A 24,212-nucleotide genomic window follows, 5' to 3' on the forward strand; every position below is an offset into this window, starting at 1 on the left:
CACTTGAAGAAACTTTCACATTTCTTGAAATGTTCCATATTGACTGACCTTCATGTCTGATCCCCCCCCCCTCCCCCCCACCCCCCCCCCACACACACACACGGGACGGTTGAGCTAACGTGTGCTAATGTGATTAGCATGAGGTTGTAAGTAACAAGAAGATTTCCCAGGACATAGACGTATCTGACATGGGCAGAAATCTTAAATTCTTGTAAATCTAACTGCACTGTCCAATTTACAGTAGCTATTGCAGTGCAAGAATACCATGCTATTGTTTGAGGATAGTGCACAGTTAATAAACCAATTAGGCACATTTGGGCAGACTTGATACAACAGTTTGAACAGAAATGCAATGGTTCATTGGATCAGTATAAATTGTGCACATACACTGCTGCCATCTAGTGATCAAAATGTAAATTGCGCTTAAACAGGAATAATACATTTTGGCCTTTCTCTTGAGTTTCAAAGATGATAAAAATAAAACAAAAATGTAAAAAACATTTTCTTTGTATTATCTTTCATCAGATCTAATGTGTTGTATTATTCTACTTTAATTTTACATTTCCACAAACTTCAGTGTTTCCTTTCAAATGGTATCAGGAATATGCATATCCTTGCTTCAGGTCCTAAGCTTCAGGCAGTTCGATTTGGGTATGTCATTTTAGGTGAAAATTGAAAAAAAGGCTCAGAAGTAATGATGGACTGTAATTTCTCTTTGCTTATTTGAGTTGTTCTTGCTATAATAAGGACTTGGTCTTTTACCAAATAGGGCTATCTTCTGTATACTACCCCTACCCTGTCACAACACAACCGATTGGCTCAAACACATTAAGAAGGAAAGAAATTCCACAAATTAACTTTTAACAAGGCACAGCTGTTAATTGAAATACATTCCAGGTGACTACCTCATGAAGCTGGTTGAGAGAATACCAAGAGTGTGCAAAGCTGTCAAGGGAAAGGTTGGCTACTTTGAAGAATCTCAAATTTAAAATATATGTTGCTTTGTTTAACATTTTTGGGGTTACTACATGATTCCACATGTGTTATTTCATAGTTCTGATGTCTTCACTATTATTCTGCAATGTAGAAAGTAGTAAAAATAAAGAAAACCCTGGAATGAGTAGTTGTGTCCAAACTTTTGACTGGTACTGTATGTGTTCCAGAGTAGAGAGTAGAGTGCAGGTTGTTGGTGGCACCTTAATTGTGGAGGACAGACTCATAGTAATGGCTAGAACGGAATAAATGGAATGGTATCAAACTCAGGGTAGCCTAGTGGTTAGCGCGTTGGACTAGTCACCGAAAGGTTGCAAATTCAAATCCACAAGGTACAAATCTGTCGTTTTGCCCCTGAACAGGCAGTTAACCCACAGTTCCTAGGCCGTCATTGAAAATAAGAATTTGTTCTTAACTGACTTGCCTAGTTAAATAAAGGTAAATCAAACACAGATAACATTCCAATAACTCCTTTCCAGACATTATTATGAGCTGTCCTCCCCTCAGCAGCCTCCTGTGGAGTAGTGTTCCAGAGTAGAGAGACCCACAGTAGGAACTGTAATTGAGTACTAGCAGTGTCTGCTGTGGCATGTGGGAAGGTGCAAGTTACATGAAAAAGATCTAATCTCTCAATGTTTGAATTGCTCAATGGTCATTTCAAAGTGCACCAAATTCATATATTTATCTGTTGAAATCATTTTCTTCATTTTTTTGCCTTGGGTGAATGTACACGAGAGTGGCTTTGGGCTAAGCCCACAGTGTCTTCAAATCTTATAAACGCCCCTGATTGTTTTAGGTGGATTTTAAGATATTTGCATGAAAATCTGTGCCAATTGCATGGAATCCTAGTTATTGAGAAAGAGGTCAAATTATGTAAAAAATTGCAATAAAAGGTTTTCTATTGATTAGAATTGGAGGCAGCTGACAGCAGCAAGAACTAAACTAAATCTTGAAGAAACTCGCCATATTAAACAAATATTGCTGGTTTACTACTCTCCTCAAATAACAGCCAAACTAAGTACACGTATGTCCTTGTGCACTGCTTGGACTTGGCTTGAACAAACTTTTGTTTCTCAGTCTGTAGCATGGTACAATATTCAACATATCTGTTTCTGGCATAGCTTCTCCAAATAGATAAGGTATTGCAAAAAGGACAGAAATGGAGCATACACTTACTTTTAACATTATTAGCAAAATTTCAGTTGCGTTTTACTGTGCTATACCTCCAGTACAGCCGGTGTCAGTAATTATCCCATGTTAATTGTAGAACATTTAATGAAGAAGAGGTTCGTCTGTCGGAAGTACCCCTTCATCCAACGGAAGTTTAGAATTTCAAGATGGCGCTGGAAGGAATGGACCATAATGTAAGTGATTTCGATGTCTTTATTATGACTATCACACTTTTGAGAAATTATTGTAGATACGGCATTGATTAGACACTGAACAGTGTGTTCTGTAAAGTTGGTGCTCTTCAGAAGACGGTTGAACTGTTTTGAATGGACCAAAACGGTCTGTCAAAAATAGAGAATCCTGCCAGTTTGCTGTCTCATTGTAAGCTACTTTTAGCTAGCTAGCTAACTGTTAGCTTTCTAGCTAGTTAATCGAATTAATTATGTTTGTTTCAGTGACATTCCTTATTTTTGTGACTATGCATAACTTGGCATAAGTTAAGTATAATGGACAACAAAAAAATATAGCTAGTTAAGTAACGTTAGCTAGCTAATTTAGTTACCCGCTAGTATGACATTTTTGTCAGTAAACTGGTAAACATCTTATCTTAAGCTAGTCGTCTTTCTAGATAGCTAGTTAGGCCTATATATACACGTTAGTCACCTTGATGTTAATTATCTATCTAACGTTATATACATTGTGTACTTGACAACTGTCCAACAACTATCTCAGTTATTGAACATGGATCGGTGTATTTGCAGATGGAGATGGAGGACAGTAAAGGTGGTTCTGGTCTCAGGCAATACTACCAGTCCAAGATAGAAGAGTTACAGGTAAGCAAACACAAGTTTTAATCCAAATGTACTAGCTAACGTTACATGTTGTCTGTTGACACCGTAGTGACACTACTAATACAACTGTCAAGTAACTGGTCTCTCTGCCTCCAGTTGACAGTGAATGACAAGAGTCAGAATCTCAGACGTCTACAGGCTCAGAGGAATGAACTCAATGCAAAAGGTAGGAATTATGGTTGTCTATCCAGAACAACAACAGCTAAACTTCTCTTCTAAAAAGCAGTGTAGCTAACTAGATAGTAGTTAATTCATTGTGACAAAGCCTAAAGTTCAAGCCCCTGAGCTGACAAGGTACAAATCTGTCATTCTGCCCCTGAACAGGGGGTTAACCCACTGTTCCTAGGCTGTCATTGAAATAAGAATTTGTTCTTAACTGACTTGCCTAGTTAAATAAAGGTTTTAAATTAAAAATAAATATTGTAGCAATAATTGTGTCGATTATAAATTGTCAGTGCTGTGTCGGACTACTGTAATTTGATTGCACTCAGGAAAATGCACATTATGAATTGTTCAAATCTATTTGCTTTGTCCCCAGTGCGTCTCCTTCGTGAGGAGCTGCAGTTGCTACAGGAGCAAGGTTCCTATGTTGGAGAGGTGGTGAGGGCCATGGACAAAAAGAAAGTGCTGGTCAAGGTGTGTATGAAGCTTTTTTTTGTTGCTGAAATGTAACACAAACTTTTTCGGTGGTAAACTGTAGTTGCTCTTAGATGACATTGGCAGTCTACTGTACTATTGTGTCCAGGTCCATCCAGAGGGAAAATTTGTGGTGGATGTGGATAAGAATATTGACATCAATGATGTAAGTATGGAAACATTGTTGTTGATATTTCACCACATTGTGGAGAGAACTTAATGTTTCTATGTACAAAGGTAGATGTATCTGTGTACAGTTCAGATGATCAACACACGGGAACCATATTTTAACCACATTCATTTGTTTTTGTCAAATTGGATTAAGTGTTAACAAAATTCAGTTGAAAAGCAAAAAATATCCAGATCCTATCCAGATGGCTGGACAGAAGATTATTATTCATGAATGTATGCACTGATTAACCCCGTTGCCCATTCCAACAGGTGACTCCAAATTGCCGCGTGGCACTGCGCAATGACAGCTACACCCTTCACAAGATCCTGCCCAACAAGGTGGACCCGCTGGTCTCCCTCATGATGGTGGAGAAAGTGCCTGACTCCACCTACGAGATGATTGGCGGCCTGGACAAGCAGATTAAGGAGATCAAGGAAGTGATTGAGCTGCCAGTCAAGCACCCAGAGCTCTTCGAGGCTCTCGGCATTGCGCAGCCCAAGGTGGGTAGCCCAAATGGAATAAATCCCTTATTGTGTTCTTTCTTAATTCAGATGTTGTATCATCTGTATATGTTAACCACTCTAACAATGTAAAGTCAAACAATTACCTTTTGCATTTGAGTTTACTTTATAAGCATATAGAGTAGGCAATGTCTGAAAGGGATGCAACACTCCAAAATCAACCTTTTGTCAGACCTTTTCATACGTTGTTGGCAGTGCCCTAAGGTCTTGTTCTGGTCATGTCTCATAGCATTCATCACATAAACCTCAACAGTCTTGATTGCCAGAAAGAACAGAAAGTGGCACCAGTTAATTCCAGCATAATCATCCTAAAATACATAATGAAATTTGAGATGTGTCATGTCTCTTAGGTTGTCTAACCCCCCTTGTTGTGTGTCTCTCCACCAGGGTGTGCTGCTGTACGGACCCCCAGGTACAGGGAAGACCCTGCTGGCCAGAGCTGTGGCCCACCACACTGACTGCACCTTTATCAGGGTGTCCGGCTCGGAGCTGGTGCAGAAGTTCATTGGAGAGGGTGAGTCATCAACGGTCAGCCATTTCAGTTACCATTCGACAGGGTTCGCAACCGTGAAGTAATTCCGGCAATAACAAGGAATTCAATTTAGGGAATTCCAGAATCAAGGAGATGTGTTTTGCTGCTTCCATTCTCCAAATAGCTGCTGTTTAGCTCAAGCATGTTTAAGTGCATTTCACTACTTTTTCATGGAGAACCGCAATGAGTGAAAAACAGAAGCTGTTATTATAAGTATTTCACTCGCATCACGCTGCTGGCTGAAACCCTGCTCTCTTCCCCATCCCAGGTGCCCGTATGGTGCGCGAGCTGTTCGTCATGGCCCGCGAGCACGCACCCTCCATCATCTTCATGGACGAGATTGACTCGATCGGCTCGTCACGTCTGGAGGGTGGCAGTGGGGGCGACAGCGAGGTGCAGAGGACCATGCTGGAGCTGCTGAACCAGTTGGATGGCTTCGAGGCCACCAAGAACATCAAGGTGGGTGACTCATACCACACTGTCATCTTTATAATGCTTTATAAATTCTACTCTACAATAAAACTCACACTTATATAACACCACACACACACACAGTCTAAACCCTTACTTCATTTGTATGCTATTACTCTGCTACACCACTCTCTTGACACCACTTTCTCTGCGGCTTTTCTCCACTGATTTCAATCTGCAGCGCTCCTGTCACTACTGTCTGACAACACTTTCTTTCCACTGCTCACCAATCAATCACACGCTAGATCTTCTATTCACTGTCCTCCCACCCAGTCTAGCACTCAACAACCTCTCAATCTGTATTTGCATGTTCTCTGTGATGGTACAAATAGACAAAACAACCAGTATTTTTTTTAAATAAATGCAGATTACAAGTATTTCATTGTCTAAATGTGATAAGTCAAATAGTAGTACAGTTTAAAAAAAAAATTTTTAAAAAGAAAATACCAATGTGTTTAAAATCGATACATTTAATGTTTAAAGACTAAAAGCAGCTATGTCCATGTTGAGCAGTTCAGTGCTTGGTCCTCCATCTCTGAGGCTGCCTCAGATTCCAAGCTGATGTCCACGTCTATCTAGGGAAGCTTAATCCTGCTGCTCAGGTCCAGCCTGTAGCGGTGGGGCTGGCCAGAGGCATTGGCCAGCACGGAGTCCACCGTTGAGTGGTAGATCTTCTGGGACGCTGTGACCTTTGATCCTCAGGGCCTTAGAACTGCCAGTTGGACTCTCTGGGGATGCTGAATGGTGGGGGTGGACCGAAAGTCTGAGAGAACGGCAGCGTTTTTGACGAACCTGACCTCCAAGGGCTCCGCGAGCTCCTGCAGGCTCTCTTCCTGCTCCACCTCCCTCTTCCTCCTCTCCTGATGCTAGAGGGAAGGAGGGATGAATGGACAGAGAAAGAAAGAGTAGGTCAACACCACACAGTATAACAATCAGACCCTAAACACTATCAAAGGGGAAATTGTGTTGCTCTGTAGCAGTACAGTACTCCGTGTACAAAACATTCAGGACAGCCTCAATTCATCAGGGCATAGACTCTACAAGGTGTCAAGTGTTCCACAGTGATGCTGGCCCATGTTGACTTAATGCTTCCCACAGTTGTGTTAAGTTGGCTGGATGTTTTTTGAGGGGTATTCTTTATACACCCGGGCAACTGTTAAACGTGAACAATCCAGCAGCGTTGCGGTTCTTGACACACTCAAAACGGTGAGCATGGCACCAAACCCCGTTTAAAGCCTGTTGTCTTTCCCACTCTGAATGGCACACACAGACAATCCACGTCTCAAGGCTTACGTAACTTTCTTTAACCTGTCTCCCCTTCATTTACACTGAAAGTGGATGACATCAATAAGGGGACATGGCTTTCACCTGGATTCACCTGGTCAGTCTATGGCATGAAAAGAGCTGGTGTTCCTACTGTTTTTGTACACTCAGTGTATATATAATACAGTGACATGCCTCTACCTCTGCCATGAGAGAAAAGTCGTTCAGTGAAGAACGTGACTGAGCTGGGCCTGGGGACAATAGAATTAGGAATTAAAATGAATCTTCTTATGGTGGTCGGCAATGTTAGTCAGGGAGTTGGTTAACAATGGTTTGCCAGTGCTTTGAAAAGATGGTGTTAAACTATGAATGTGAAGAATGTATATGGACTGTATGTGTGTTAGCTAGCCAGACAGTTTTAGAGGCATGATTCCATGAATTCTTCAAATTATCTGCCAACATTCCATTCAAACAATGCAGTCAATCCACAGCTACACTGGTTCAAATCAGTTGATGCTAGGACAAGTAGAACATGCAACAAATACTGATATTGTATCATATAATAGCACTCACTGCTTTCCAAGAAAACATTTATGGTCTGTTTACATATACTGAACAATAATATAAATGCAACAATTTCAACGATTTTACTGAGTTACAGTTCAAAAGGAAATCGGTCAATTGAAAAAAAATAAATTGGTCCCAGATCTATGGATTTCACATCATTGGGCAGGGGTGCAGCCTTGGGAGGGCATAGGCCCACCCACTGTGGAGCCAGGCCTAGACAATCAATAGTTTTCCCCCACAAAAGGGCTTTATTACAGACAAATAGTCCACAGTTTCATCAGCTGTCCGGATGCCGGATGTGGAGGTCCTGGGCTGGCGTGGTTGGACATATTGCCAAATTCTATAAAATGATGTTGGTTGAAATGAGCATTCAATCCTCTGGAAACGGCTCTGGTGTACATTCCTGCTGTCAGCATGCCAATTGCACGCTCTCTCTAAACTTGAGATATCTGTGGCATTGTGTTGTGACAAAACTGCCCATTTTTAAATTCAGAATGTAGTATGCTTATTGGTCATAGTATGGATATAGTTAGAATGCCAAAGGTTCCCAGATGTCGTACTAAATTCACCAAGATACGAAGTATATAAGCAGTGGACACTTTCTGTGCTTTTAGGGCCCATAATGCAGTTCTTCAGGAAATGGGTGTGGCTTCTCAACGTTTTCAGATTTGAAGAAAACGGAGGACAATATGCAGTGGAAGTACAACGAGCGGATACAAATTCATTGCTTTAACCTATTATAAGAAATGTTGAGCAATCTAATAAATTAATGACTTTTCACGAGTTACATTACACGTTATGTTGGCTGACGACGTTAGTTGGCTACTAATACATCGAACTTGCCAGTATATTAACTATATGCTATCTAACTAACTACCCAACGTTTATTAACTTGATTATTCACGTCATTCTTAGCTAAGTTTCTATCGTCGTTATGCGTTCTCAATGGACATTGTTTATTCTGGCTATCTACTCCGATTTCAGAGCACTTTCATCTGAGTGTGCCAGAGCACAGAATAATTGTTGACTTTACAAACGCTCAACACCTGTAGAATATGGCCGGTGTCAGTAAATGTTGGCAATAAAAAGTTTAATTAAATTGTTGCCAGAAGCACAGTTAGTCACCAACGCTCTGGATAACATGAAAACAGTCTAACCAGCTCTGCCATGGCTAGTAAAATGGTCAGAGTGAGCTGTTCTTTCATTTGTATATGAAAGAAACTATCAAGCTAGCCAACATTAGCCTGTTAGCTTGGGTTTAGGAAATTGCCATTGTTTGTTTTATTTTTTTATTTAACCTTTATTTAATGATGCAAGTTAGTTAAGAACAAATTATGACGGACGACGCTGGGCCAATTATGTGCCACCCTATGGGACTCCCAATACCGGCCGGTTGTGATACAGCCTGGATTCGAACCAGGGTGTTTGTAGTGACGCTTCTAGCGCTGAGATTCAGTGCCATAGATCGTTGCGCCACTCGGAACGCTCAACCTCGGCCAGAGCGTCCAGTGTGCGCTCTGAACACTCCGAGAGCGAAACGCTCTGGATTTACGAAGTCCCAGAGCTCTTTCTACTGCTTTGTATAATGCCCACATGTACCTGGATTTGAAATGTGTCCATTTCTTGAGCAAATCTCTAAACAAAATGCACAGAAATTGGCACAGTTGTAAAAGCAAGACCACTCAAGACTATAGTATAACGTTAGGATTCATCTTCCTATCATATGTTTCTAATTCTGTTCAATTTACAGAACAAATGTTGTGTGGAGTAGCTGGGAGTCATTTGTGTTCAGATGTGTTAATTCCCTAAACCCTTTGTCTTAATGTTCTTGCAATCTACAACCTACTTTTCCCACCCTGCAGTCTTTAGTCTTCAGAAAGTATTCATACCCCATGACATATTCCACATTTTGTTGTTACAGCCTGAATTCAACATGGATTAAATTTCTCACCCATCTACACACTACCCCCCATAATGACAAAGTGAGAACATGTTTTTAGAAATGTTTGCTAATTTATTAAAATTGGAGAAATATCTAAATTACATAAGTTTTTCACACCTAAGTCAATACTTTGTAGAAGCACCTTTTGGCGGGGATTACAGCTGTGCAATATTTGCCCATATTATTTTTTTAATTCTTCAAACTGTCAAGTTGATTGTTGCTAGAAAGCCATTTCCATGTCTTGCTATAAGATTGAAGTCTAAACTGTAACTAGGCCACTCAAGAACATTCAATGCTGTCTTGGTAAGCAACTCCAGTGTAGATTTGGTCTTGTGTTTTACGTTATTGTCCTGCTGAAAGGGGAATTAATCTCCATGTCTGTTGGAAAGCAAACTATACCAGGTTTTCCTCTAGGATTTTTCCTGTGCTTATAGCTGTATCCGTTTTTTTTTTTTCATCCTAAAACAAACTCCATGGTCCTTGCCGATGACAAGCATACCCATGCAGCCGCCACCCTGCTTGAAAATATTAGGATTTGCACGCCGTTATGTGTTGTTGAATTTGCTCCAAACATGACACTTGGTATCCAGGACAAAAAGGTTTTAAGTGTCTTATTGCAAACAGGGTGCATGTTTTGGAATGTTTTTATTATTATTCTCTCCTTTTCACTCTGTCATTTAGGTTAGTATTGTGGAGTAACTACAATGTTGTTGATCCATCCTCAGTTTTCTCCTATGACACTAATCCCTGAGCAGTTTCATTCCTCTCTGGCAACTGAGTTAGGAAGGACACCTGTATCTTTTGTGGTTACTGGGTGTATTGATACACAATCCAAAGTGTAATTATTAACTTCACCATGCTCAAAGGGATATTCAGTATCTGCTTTTTATTATTTTTACTCATCTACCAATCGGTGCCCTTTGCGAGGCATTGAAAAACCTCCTTGGTCTTTGTGGTTTAATCTGTGATAGAAATTCACTGCTTGACTGAGGGACCATGCAGATAATTGTTATGTGTGGGGTACGCAGAAGTCATAAAAAAATGTTAGCCACTATTACTCAACACTGAATGAGTCCATGCAACTTATGATATTTGTTAGGCACATGTTTACTCCTGAACTTTAGGCTTGCCATAACAAAGGGGTTGAATACTTATTGACTCGAGACATTTCAGTTTTTAGTTAATACAAATAAATAAAATACACAATTCCACTTTGACATTATGGGGTATTGTGTGTAGATCAGTGACACAGTATTGATTTAATACATAAATTCAGACCATAACACAATTGTGGAAAAAACTGAGTTTTCAGCCCCTTTATTCGGTGCTTTGTGGCAGTGATTACAGCCTAGAGTCTTCTTTGGTATGACGCTACAAGCTTGGCACACCTGTATTTTGGGAGTTTCTCAGATTCTTCTCTGCAGATTCTCTGTCAGGTTGGATGGTGGAGCATCACTGCACAGCTAATTACAGGTCTCTCCAGGGATGCTCGATCGGGCTCTGCCTGGGCCACTCAAGGACATTCAGAGACTTGTCCTGAAGCCCTCCTGAGTTGTCTTGGCTGTTTACTTAGGGTTGTTGTCCTGTTGGGAGGTGAGCCTTCTCGCCATTCTGAGGGCTCTGGAGCAGGTTTTCATCAAGGATATCTCTCTGTACTTTGCTCTGTTCATCTTTGCCTCAATCCTGACTAGTTCCCCAGTCCCTGCCGCTGAAAAACATCCCCACCGCATGATGCTGCCACCACCATGCGTCACCGTAGGGATGGTGCCAGGTTTCGTCCAGACGTGACGCTTGGCATTTAGGCCAAAGAGTTGATTCTTGGTTTCATCAGACCAGAGAATCTTGTTTCTCATGGTCAGAGTCCTTCAGGTGCATTTTGGCAATTTCCAAGTGGGCTGTCGTGCCTTCTGAGTGGTTTCCGTCTGGCCACTCAACCATAAAGGCATAATTGGTGGAGTGCTGCAGAGATGGTTGTCCTTCTAGAAGGTTCTCCCATCTCTACAGAGGAACTCAGGTTCTTGGCCACCTCCCTGACCAAGGTCCTTCTCCCCCGATTGCTTAGGTTGGCTGGACGGCAAGCTCTAGAAAAGTCTTGGTGGTTCCAAACTTCTTTAATTTAAGAATTACGTGGGACCTTTATAAAGACGGTTGTGCCTTTCCAAATCATGTTCAATTGAAAAACCTGTTTTGCTTTGTCATTATAGGGTATTGTGTGTGGATTGAGGATTTTTATATTTAACATTTTGTATTTAATCCATTTTAGAATAAGGCTGTAATGTAACAAAATGTGGAAAAAGTCAAGTGGTCTGGATACTTTTCAAATGTACCGTATATAGATAAGGGCATACCAAAGAAGCCAATAGGGAGAAGGTGAATAAATACACCTCTGCCGTCTTCAACCAGGATCTCAACGATCACTGCCTCATTGCCTGCGTCCGTAATGGGTCCGCGGTCAAACAACCACCCCTCATTACTCTCAAACGCTCCCTAAAACACTTCAATGAGCAGGCCTTTCTAATCGACCTGGCCCGGGTATCCTGGAAGGATATTGACCTCATTCCGTCAGTACGGGATGACTGGTTGCTCTTTTAAAAGTGCTTTCCTCACCATCTTAAATAAACATGCCCTGTTCAAAAAATATAGAACTAAGATCAGATATAGCCCTTGGTTCACCCCAGACTTGACTGCCCTTGACCAGCACAAAAACATCCTGTGGCATACTGCATTAGCATCGAATAGCCCCCGCGATATGCAACTTTTCAGGGAAGTCAGGAACCAATATACTCGGCCAGTTAGGAAAGCAAAGGCGGCTAGCTTTTTCAAACAGAAATTTACATCCTGTAGCACTAATTCCCAAAAGTTTTGGGACAATGTAAAGTCCATGGAGAATAAGAGCACCTCCCCCCAGCTTCCCACTGCACTGAGACTAGGAAACACTGTCACCACTGGTAAATCCACGATATTTGAGATTTTCAATAAGCATTTTCTACGGCTGGCCATGCTCTCCACCTGGCTACCCCTACCGGCCAACAGCTCTGCAAGGCCCCCCCCCCCCCCTTTTCTCCTTCACCCAAATTCAGACCGCTAATGTTCTGAAAGAGCTGCAAAATCTGGATCCCTACAAATCAGCTGGGCCAGACCATCTGGACCTTCTCTTTCTAAAATTATCTGCAGAAATCGTTGCAACCCCTATTACTAGCCTATTCAACCTCGCTTTCGTATCATATGAGATCCCCCAAAGATTGGAAAGCTGCCGCGGTCACCCCCCTTGCAGTCATCCCCCTCTAGACCAAACTGTTATAGACCTATATTCATCCTGCCCTGCCTTTTCTAAAATCTTTGAAAGCCAGGTTAACTTCTTACGGGCACATCCCACCTGGCCAACATCCGGTGAAATTGCAGGATGCAAAATTCAAACTACAGAATTATAAATGTTTAACTTTCATAAAATCACAAGTGTAATACATCAAAATAAAGCTAACTTCTTGTTAATCCAGCCGCTGTGTCAGATTTCAAAAAGGCTTTACGGCGATAGCACACCATGCAATTATCTGAGGACAGCATACAAAAGCATGAAAAACATATTTCAACCAGGCAGGTGCGCCACGAAAGTCAGAAATAGCGATGTATAAATGCCTTTTTTGATCTTCTTCTGTTGGCACTCCAAAAGGTCCCAGATACATCACAAATGGTCCTTTTGTTCGATAATGTCCTTCTTATATATCCATAGAAACTCAGTTTAGCTGGCGCGCTTCAGTCAACAATCCACTCAGTTACCCTCCATCAAAATGCATACAAAATGATTCCCAAACGTTACTAATAAACTTTTCCAAACAAGTCAAACAGCGTTTATAATCAAACCTTAAGTACCCTAATACGTAAATAAACGATCAAATTTAAGAAGGAGAATCATTATTGTCTTTACAGGAGAAAAATACCAAAGAACGCGCTCTCTTCCACTTGCTTGGAAACACTACAGCCAAAATGGGAGCCACCTAGAAAAAACGACAATTTCTGGCTCATTTTCCCCAAAAAATTAGACATCTAAGAACTGCAATTTGGGACGATTTCGCCTTATAATAAAAGTGACAGCCATTGAAAACAGTGGTAGGCTGAATATTTTGTGGGGGGGGATGGTTTGTCCTTGGAGTTTTGCCTGCCATATAAGTTCTGTTACACTCACAGACATTAGTCTAACAGTTTTTTTAGAAACTGTAGAGTGTTGTTTATCCAAATTTACCAATTAGATGCATATCCTAGCATCCGGATGTGAAAATACTGCCCCCTACCCAAGAGAGGTTAACAGAGATCACCAGCCATTTCGAATCCCACCGTACCTTCCCCACTATGCAATCTGGTCTCCGAGCTGGTCATGGGTGCGCGTCAGCCACGCTCAAGGTCCTAGACGATACCACCATCAACAAAAGAAAATACTGTGCAGCCGTCTTCACCGACCTGGCCAAGGGTTTTGACTCTGTCAATCACTGCATACTTATCGGCAGACTCAACAGCCTTGGTTTCTCAAATGACTGCCTCACCTGGTTCACCAACTACTTCTCAGACAGAGTTCGGTGTGTCAAATCGGAGGTCCTGTTTTCCGGACCTCTGGCGGTCTCTATGGGGATACCAAAGGGTTCAAAACCTCGGGCCAACTCTTTTCTCTGTATAAATCAATGATGTTGCTCTTGCTGCTGGTGAGTCTGATCGACACCATTCTGTATGCTTCTGGCACTGTGTTAACAAACCTCCAAACGAGCTTCAATTCCATACGACACTCCTTCCGTGGTCCCCAACTGATTTTAAATGCTAGTAAAACTAAATGGATGCTCTTCAACCAATTGCTGCCCGCCCACCTAGCGTCACTACTCTGGAAGCTAGGCAGAATATTTGGACAACTACAAATACCTAGGTGTCTGGTTAGACTAAAAACTCTCCTTCCAGACTCACATTAAGCATCTCCAATCCAAAATTATACCTAGAATCTGCTTCCTATTTCGCAACGAAGCCTTCTTCACTCATGCTGCCAAACATACCCTCGTAAAACTAACCATCCTACTGATCCTCGACTTCGGCGACGTCATTTACAAAATAGCTTCCAATACTCTACTCAGCTACTCTACTCACTATCACAGTGCCATCCGTTTTGTCACCAAAGCCCCATATACTACCCACCACTGTGACCTGTATGCTCTCGTTGGCTGGCCCTCGCTACATATTCATTGCCAAACCCACTGGCTCCAGGTCATCTATAAGTCTTTGCTAGGTAAAGTACCGCCTTACCTCAGCTCACTGGTCACCATAGCAACACCCACCCGTAGCACGGGTATATTTCACTGGTCATCCCCAGAGCCAACACCTGCTTTGGCCACCTTTCCTTCTAGTTATCTGCTGCCAATGACTGGAACCAATTGCAAAAATCACTGAAGCGGGAGACTCATATCTCCCTCTCTAACTTTAAGAATCAGCTGTCAGAGCAGCTTACCGATCACTGTGCACAGCCCATCTGTAAATAGCAAACCCATCTACCTCATCCCCATATTGTTAATTATCTTCTTGCTCTTTTGCACATCTGTATCTCAACTTGCACATCATCATCTGCACATCTATCACTCCTGTTGTGTCATTGACAGTACTTTTGTTTGTGTAAGTGTTTTTGTCGCACTGCTTTGCTTTATCTTGGCCAGGTCGCAGATGTAAATGAGAACTTCTTCTCAACTGGCCTACCTGGTGAAATAAATAAAATAAAGCTGAATAAGACCCAAAGGACTAATATTGTATGTTAAATGTGTTTTTACTCCCTCAGGTCATCATGGCCACCAACCGTATTGACATCCTAGACTCTGCCTTGCTCCGACCCGGCCGCATCGACAGGAAGATCGAGTTCCCCCCTCCCAATGAAGAGGTCAGTACAGCCCCATATTTATTTTTTTTGCACCTAAAACATTCTGTGTTTATCAATATATGAGTCATATGTTTATTTGAGTGTCAATCTCGTCATAAACACATTTGATTTTTTTAAATTCAGCCCACAACTGGCATCAAAGTAATCATCAATTCTGAGCGCAGCACCACGAGACCTAGTCGTAATGCCCATGGTCAATTTGGTTTGACATTCGATATCCCTATGGGGCTAGCTAGGGGCCATCAATAAATTACACTATGTACATGGGTCAATATTTTTAACTGTCAACTCCAAATTTCAATGGCTTAACCTCAAACCAACTATAAATTGTAGAAATGTATCTACAAATATTGAAAGCATTTGAGACAACTAAAAGATGTGCAACATGAAAATATTATTAACGGACCCTAATTAGCCCCAGAGATAGACTATCCAATGTCAAACCAATTTTGCCACTGTCGCACACCAGCCAGCTGAAGCTAATTGAAGAAGTTGACTAGCACTAGCTATACTAGGTGACTTCAAGACGTAAGACCTGGTTAGACTGTTTCAAGTTATCTAGAAGGGTAAGTGACTATAACTGCGTACTGTTTTGTCAGGGTGGCTGTACAAAAGCTTGCCACATGTGAACACACAAGACAACCACATTAACCCCCCCCTCTTTCACAGTAAAAGCTGCATATGTCGGCTCAGTTGGAAATTAACTTTAAATGTCAAGCACACTATAATGCTGATTGAATTGAATCCCCGCCTCGGTATGGCAAGACAGCACAGTGCAACATATTTAGACTGTTGGTAGTAATGATTACATCTGTTGGTGTTCTGTACCATTTGTATGGCAAGACAGCACAGTGCAACATATTTAGACTGTTGGTAGTAATGATTACATCTGTTGGTGTTCTGTACCATTTGTTAATTTAAAAAATAAATGATTTAAATGAAGGATTAGTCTAGTCTAGTCCAACATCTTTACGGTCTCCTCACACAGATATTTTTGTATTTGTGTTGACACTTATTCAGCTTCATGTAAGCAGCTTGCTACTACAGTGTATGCTCCTCCTTAGGCCCGTTTGGACATCCTGAAGATCCACTCAAGGAAGATGAACCTGACGCGTGGAATTAACCTGAGGAAGATTGCAGAACTGATGCCTGGAGCCTCTGGGGCTGAAGTTAAGGTAATAGACTGAGACACACAGTTTGGTATGGGGCCCACCAAATGAAGGCTAGCATAGACAGTTCAGTGTATGAGGGGTTCAGTGTATGATGTGTAGTAGAGAACTTTGGCCCCGTCCAGAGATGACCCCTACCCCACAGTTGTGTAGATCTGTTTGTTTCACCATTGTACATTTTACATTTTGTAATGGTTCATTGTAGTGGATACATGTCCAACTGGGCTTGACATTTACGGTGTATGTAGAATATCAGGAGAGAATAACCACAGACTTGATACTCCACAAGTTATGGAATGGGGCCCACCACATTAGGGCTAGCACATGCACAAGGGAAGAACATGTACAACTAGGGCTGTGGCGGTGACCATATTATCAGTCATGACCGCAGTCAAATTCATGATAATATCCTCTCATGCACTCTGGACATGTGTACCCAACTCGCTAAAGATCTTCAAGTTGCTAATGGATGGTACTTAGGGCTATATTGTCACTCTAACCACTCTAACTCACAAACACTTATCATCAAACCAGTATGTGCTTTTAAAACTCACCTCACCGTGATTGATCAATATGAAGAAAAGTTCGACAACAGGTTGAAACTGAGTGGAAAACATAGTTGTTGAGGATGTTGTTTCAAAGCCTAACAATGAAATGGACAGTGCTTTCTAAGTTGATAATTAGTGAATCTCAACCATATACATATTAGATCTTATGCAAACACATAGGCCTATATACTGTATGAGCTCAAGCCCGAAAAAAAACCATGAATTAAAATAATGGTTGTGCTGTTTTAGCCTACCACATATTAAACACAGCAAATACAAAAACCTGATTAAAGATCACCTACATGACCAAAAGTAGTGAACAACTCATGGTCGTTAATATGGAGTTGGTTCCTCTTTGCTGCTATAACAGCCTCCACTCCTCTGGAAAGGCTTTCCACTAGATGTTGGAACATTGCTGTGGGGGCTTGCTTCCATTCAGCCATGAGCATTAGTGAGGTCGGGCACTAATAGTCAGTGTTCCAATTGATCAAAGGTGTTCAATACGGTTGACGTCAGGAGGCCTGGAGATTCAAAACGTGTTTATGTTAATTGACTGTAAATTTACCATGAGACCGGCATTCTTTTGCATGACAAATAAACGTCTGACAAATGTCATGACCGCCACAGCTCTATGTACAACGAGCCATCCTGAAACATCCCCTAGTCCAGGGATTGGTAACCATGTTCCTGGAGTGCCTTAGTGTTTGACCACTGTCGGTCTTACTTACTTTTTCTTATTTCACCATGGATAAACCTTTGTTTCTGTTCCATCTTATTCCTCAGGGTGTGTGCACCGAGTCAGGGATGTACGCCCTCAGGGAGAGGAGAGTGCATGTCAACCAGGAGGACTTTGAGATGGCTGTCGCCAAGGTAAGTCTTCTATCAATGTTACTGTCTTAACACTCCAAGAGACAGTTTGTCTCTATTTTACCTCGAGCTCCCCTTTGTCCATATTATCCCGAATGTAATCAATACTACACTGAACAAAAATATAAATGCAACATGCAAAGTGTTGGTCCCATGTTTTGTGAACTGAAATAAAATATTTCAGAAAGGTCCCATATGCACAAAAGGCTTATTTCGCTCAAATGTTGTGCACAAATGTTTATATCCCTGTTAGTGACCATTTCTCCTTTGCCAAACCACCTGACAGGTGTGGCATATCAAGAAGCGGCACATTACACAGGTGCACCTTGTGCTGGGGGGCAATAATATACAACTCTAAAATGTTCCGTTTTTATTCACAACACAATGCCACAGATGTCTAAAGTTGAGGGAGCATGCAATTATTAACTGACTGCAGGAATGTCCATCAGAGCTCTTTCCAGATAAGTGAATGTTCATTTCTCTACTATAAGCTGCCTCCGGCGTCATTTCTTTTTGAGAATTTTAGCAATATGTCCAACCAGCCTCGCAACCGCAGACCATGTGTAACCACGCCAGCCCAAGACCTCCACATCCGGCTTCTTCCCCTGCAGGATCATCTGAGACCAGCCACCTGGACAGCTGATGAAACTGTGGGTTTACACAAGAATTTCTGCACAAACTGTCAGAAACCGTCTCCGGGAAGCTCTTCTGCGTGCTCTGTGTGCTCGTGGTCCTCACCAGGGTCTTGACCTGACTACAGTTTGATGTCGTAACCGACTTCAGTGGCCAAATGCTCATCTTCGATGGCCACTGGAAAAGTGTGCCCTTCACGGATTAATTCCAGTTTCAACTGTACCGGGCAGATGCGGAGCATAGCGTGTGTGGAGTCGTGTTGCCGAGCGGCTTTCTGATGTCAACAGAGTGGTCCATGGTGGTCATAAGCTACGGAAAATGAACATAATTGCATTTTATCGATAGCTATTTGAATGCACAGAGATGCCGTGACGCGATCCTGAGGCCCATTGTTGTGCCATTCATCTGCTGCCATCACCTCATGTTTCAGCATGATAATGCACGGCCCCATGTCGCAAGGATCTGTACACAATTCCTGGAAGCTGAAAATGTCCCAGTTCTTCCATGGCCTGCATGTCACCCATTTGAGCATGTTTAGGATACTCTCGATCAACGTGTACGACATCGTGTTCCAGTTTCCGCCAACATTCATTAACTTCGCACAGGCATTGAAGAGGAGAGGGACAATATTCCACAAGCCACCATCAATCAGCCTGATCAACTCTATGTGAAGGACATGTCGCCCTGCATGAGGCAAATGGTGATCACACCAGATACTGACTGGTTTTCTGATCCATGCCCCTACTTTATTTTATTTTTAAATCACCTGTGATCAACACATGCATATCTGTTTACCCAATCATATGACATCCATATATTAGGGGATAAGGACACATGCATATCTGTTTACCCAATCATTTCAATTTCCTTATATGAACTGTACCTCAGTAAAGTCTTTGCAATTGTTGTATGTTGCGTTTATTTTTGTACAGTGTAGTTACTCTTGATCAGAGATTTTGTATAAAATAAAAATGATCTATACTGGTCCCAGATCGGTTTGTAGTCTTTCCAACTACTATTGTCATTGTCATGCCACTATACAAAGCTCAAACAGATTTTGGACCGTCTTGTCAGCGTGTCATTGTCATGCCAAACAGTTTGACACGTGACTATACAAAGCTCAAACAGATTTTGGACCGTCTTGTCAGCGTGTCAATTGCATTAATATAATACAAAATCCCCATAAAAATCAGTGTTTAAGTTGGATTTATTTTAGTTTGAGTTTTTATTTTTACAGGGACAGTGCACATTAATCAACGTTTCAGTAAAATTGCCAGTTTTAGCCAGCCGGCTAATTTTCAACCGCAGTCCCTGGGCAGGTTATTAAAAACAATTATGCTGCGTCTCAATCCACTGCACATATGTCAGCCTTACCACGTCTGCGATGGTAGGTGGCAGAGCTACAGCTCTGTTTGTCAGATCAGGAGACATCCCAAAAATCTGTCTTTAGTGTTTTGCTCTACGACGCCCACGGGACTCGTCTGAAGTCAGTACCAACTACTTCTGTCTGTAGCGACTGTTGTTGAGACACCAGATGTTTTAGTTGGATACCAGGTTTAGTATCATAATACTCAATATCTTAACGATACTCAATATCAAAACGATACCACAATAACCAAATAAGAACTGCGGGGCTTTAAAAAACATATTTTTTTACATTGAGCAATATGTTGGTAACTGGACGAACAAGTAGAATATCTACTCTGTATTACACTTCTTACAAAAATACAACACCATATTAAATAACAGAAGAATACCATCAATTTTCCTTATGCAAAACCATTCAGAGCAGACAAAATAATGGAACAATTACATTATCAGGGTTAATTTGTTCATCTGTGGCCATAATAATTGGTCAAATGGCATTCATTACAGCTCATTCATTTAATGTATTCAATTAAGTTTAGTTCCAAAACGACAAACACTTTGAAGCTGATTTCTGAAGCTTCTATATTGCAATAGACATGTAGTCTAAATGCCATAGAAATACAATGCCATTTACACAGAATACTACGATTCCCAGAGTGCATTTCACTTCCAAGAGTGAAATGCGCCTTCCAGGGCTGGCTACTGCTAGCAAGCCCAAACAAACACAAAGTAGTTCAAATATATTGCTGTGAAGTTGAGTGCATTTCACATTACTTTTGGGTTGTGTAATCATAATGCTCACATGAATGTCATGCAGAATATATGTTCATGTCATTGTCACTCAAATGATTCACATTTAGTGGAATAATGACAACGTTGTAATGTGTGAAATCATTTTGGAACTGAACCTCCCTTGCACTGCTTTGTTACACCTTTTTGTTGTTTCTGTGGTTTGGCCCTCATCTGCTCTGTAATCAACGTATTCCCATAGTTTGCTTCCTTAGCCAGTTTTGTAAACAAGCTGCGGGCATGGTGGTAAGGTGTTTTCGTTAGAAGAGAGTGAAAGGAGGATACCTAGTCAATTGTACAACACTGCGTTCAACTGAAATATGTCTCTTACTTTTAACCCAGTCATGCTGCCTGCATTTTCTCTCTGGCTTGCTTCTCACTGTGTTAGCTGCATGTGCAAGCGCATCCTTGTAGCTACTGCCCCCTTGAAGATTCAGAAAATTACTAGACTCGATCCTCTCAATCCGTATATGATGTGAGACACATGACATAAGTACCAAACGTTTTTTCATGTTTTGGTATCGGAAAAAGTACAGATGTTTCGGTATACATTGCAACACTATGGAAACGGGAGACTCACAAACACAGTGGTGTTCTCTCCGTGTTGCCCCCTACAAGTGTCACAGGACTCGTCTGAAGGTAACCCGATACCAGTTTAAAAAAGATTGGAAGTATGGAAGTAGTTTTGTGCCAACAAAAAGGGGTTAAATGTGTCAAAATATATATTTCCTGAGCTTTCTTGTATCTCCTAGATATAGGACAGACATTTCAAAACCTTATTTTTTGACTGTCTGTTTTACCATGTATCAATGTGTTATTCCATTCATTTCTATGGGCTATAGCCAGTGGTATAAAGTACGACCAATTTGTTCACATATGCAACAAATTTGGTCTCATATGCAACAAAATATTTTGCTGTGTGACCAGGAAAAAAATCTCCCAGATAATTGTTGTAATGATAATTCTCCGCTGTACCGTTGTTTCTGATTGTCCTAGAGGGAAAAAGTCAGTGCAAATTCGATGGCACCATTATAGAGCGGAAACAGCTTGCTTCTAGCACATGCCCGTGTAGTTTTAATCTGGGCTGTTAAAACGACTCGGGAGCTGTTAACGACTCGGGTGTCGTTAACCCTTTGTTTAAAAACGTTTCAGTCATTACATCATTGGCTTGCTAGCTAATTTGACCACATTGTTACAGCCTTAAATCCCTCAGTAATCTACACAAAATGCCCCATAAGCAAAAACAGGTTTAGAAAATTTTGCTAATGTTTTAAAAATAAAAAGTATTCAGACCCTTTCCTATGAGATTTGAAATAAAGCTCAGGTGCATCCTGTTTCCATTGATCATCCTTGATGTTTCTACAACTTGATTGGAGTCCACCTGTGGTAAATTCAAATAATTGAACATCATTTGGAAAGGCACACACCTGTCTGTATAAGGTCTCACAGTTGACAGTGCATGTCAGAGCAAACACCAAGTCATGAGGTCGAAGGAATTGTCCGTAGAGCTCCTGGACAGGATTGTGTTGAGGCACAGATCTGGGGAAGGGTACCAAAACATTTCTGCAGCATTGAAGGTCCCAAAGAACACAGTGGCCTCCATCAATTTTAAACGGAAGAAGTTTGTAACCACCAAGACTCTTCCTAGAGCTGGCCGCCCGGCCAAATTAAGCAATCGGGGTAGAAGGGCCTTGGTCAGGGAGGTGACCAAGAACCCGATGGTCACTCTGACAGAGCTCTAGAGTTCCTCTGTGGAGATGGGAGAACCTTCCAGAAGGAAAACCATCTCTGCAGCGCACCACCAATCAGGCGGAAGCCACTCCTCAGTAAAAAGGCACATGACAGACTGCTTGGAGTTTGCTAAAAGGCACCTGAAGACACTCAGACCATGAGAAACCAGATTGAACACTTTGGCCTGAATGCCAAGTGCCACGTCTGGCACCATCCCCACGGTGAAGCAAGCATGCTGTGGGGATGTTTTTCAGCGGCAAGGACTGGGAGACTAGTCAGGAGCAAAGTACAGAGAGATCCTTGATGAAAACCTGCTCGGGACCTCAGACTGGGGCGAAGGTTGACCATCCAACTGGACAACGACCCTAAGCACACAGCCTTGAGTGACCTTGAACCCGATCGAACATATTTTCAGGAAAGACCTGAAAATAGCTGTGCCGCAATTCTCCATTCCATCCTGACAGAGCTTGAGAGGATCTGCAGAGATGAATGTGAGAAACTCCCCAAATACAGGTGTGCTCGTAGTTCCATACCCTTGAAGAATCAATGCTGTAATTGCTGCCAAGTGTGCTTCAATAAAGTGCTAAGGCCCTGAATACTTATGTAAATGTAATATTTCAGTTGTATTTTTTATAAATTGGCACAACTTTCTAAAAAACGGTTTTTGCTTTGTCATTATGGGGTATTGTGTAGATTGAAGGTGGGGGAGGGGGGCAATTTAATATATTTTAGAATAAGGCTGTAACGTAAAACAAAATGTGTAAAAAGTGAATACTTTCCGAAGGCACTAGGTCTACAGGATAGCAATGAGTGTACCATTTTTTAATGTAATTTATCTCTATGAAAATAGTGCTTTTACACAGTAAAGAAACTCAATATTCCACAAATGACTTTAATTTCAATGACTGGTATTTGTATCAGCATTTCAGCTTTTATAATAAACTAATGTCTTTACATTGTAATAAACTAAAGGTTTATACTTTTAGGGATTGAAATGGACAGACCCTTTTCCCCAGAGTTTGTTGTTTTGTTGATCACTGATTTTAATTTGGCTCCTTATGATGAGGTCCATTATCACTGGCTAACGACCCCTGCCCTGTGTCTTTCCAGGTGATGCAGAAGGACAGCGAGAAGAACATGTCCATCAAGAAACTCTGGAAGTAGACCTTTGGGATTTTTTGGGACCTGAACGCAGATATTTACCTGCAAGGTCAAACATGTATATTTTTACTCTTTTGTTTTAAGATTGGTTTATAATTGTTACCCAAAATTAAGTCTAAAATAAAATGGTGTCTCCCCACTGAGAAACAAGTCCCCCATTTCCATTTTTTCCCCCACCCTCTTCTCCTGTAGCCTGATCCAAGGTCTGTTTGTGCTTGGTAGCCTACACAACTATAGGAGTTGGCTCTACAGGCTCTCTCCCCCCGCATTCAAGGTAAATACTGCAGATGTTGGCTCAATTGGAAATGACCTTTTTAAAAGTCACGCGCCATATATAGCCTGGTTTCTGATTGAATCCCGGCCTGAATAAGGAATAGTCCTCTTAGCAGAATTCCAGGCGTTTTTATCTTTTCTTTCCTCGATTCCTTGTGTCCCATCTTCTCACCACTCTCATCCAATAGATCTCATCCATTGGTTTGTGCAGGGCCTAGTAGAGCCCTATGCTGTAACAACAAGTCGTGAACCACTTTTGACACGCCCACAACCCAATCATCAGATTACGAAAACCACATCTTAATGCAAGGTATAACCGGGGCTAGAAGGTCAATGACAAGTGAGGCCAAATAAACAGGGTCACCTTGTATATTTATGGAAGACATTTTCTTGGATTGTTTGGTTAAATTTGAGATCTCACAATCAGTCAGTGTTATTTTTCTTACTATTAAGAATTGATCATTTACTAATCAATATCTTCATCTTGTCGACATGTTTCATTTAAATCAATACTGATACTTACTAGATTAATCTACATATTATAGATTATTATAGAGGGTATAGCTCTGTTAAATAATATATATGAATAGTATATACACTAGGTTTTCAAGACCATTGTCCAACATGCTTTTTCATGGTCGTCACATTGCCAA

At 41.4% G+C, this 24,212-nt stretch overlaps 1 protein-coding gene across 2 annotated transcripts; it reads left to right on the forward strand.

Moving 5' to 3' along the window:
* Positions 1 to 2,243: 2,243 nt before the first annotated feature.
* LOC109882257 (26S proteasome regulatory subunit 8-like) lies at positions 2,244 to 23,433 on the forward strand. Of its 2 annotated transcripts, none has more exons than XM_020474361.2 (12): positions 2,244 to 2,357; positions 2,925 to 2,996; positions 3,111 to 3,180; positions 3,553 to 3,650; positions 3,760 to 3,816; positions 4,092 to 4,322; positions 4,731 to 4,857; positions 5,144 to 5,334; positions 14,922 to 15,020; positions 16,085 to 16,195; positions 17,521 to 17,607; positions 23,236 to 23,433. In XM_020474361.2, the coding sequence occupies exons 1-12, from the start codon at positions 2,331 to 2,333 to the stop codon at positions 23,287 to 23,289; spliced, it is 1,224 nt and encodes a 407-aa protein (XP_020329950.1). In that variant the 5' UTR covers positions 2,244 to 2,330; the 3' UTR covers positions 23,290 to 23,433. The 2 variants fall into 2 exon arrangements, with proteins under 2 accessions (XP_020329950.1, XP_031660793.1); XM_031804933.1 differs by lacking the exon at positions 2,244 to 2,357 and adding an exon at positions 2,389 to 2,544.
* The last annotated feature ends 779 nt before the right edge of the window (positions 23,434 to 24,212 follow it).

This window comes from Oncorhynchus kisutch, linkage group LG25, assembly GCF_002021735.2.
Source record: "Oncorhynchus kisutch isolate 150728-3 linkage group LG25, Okis_V2, whole genome shotgun sequence".
NCBI lineage: Eukaryota > Metazoa > Chordata > Actinopteri > Salmoniformes > Salmonidae > Oncorhynchus > Oncorhynchus kisutch.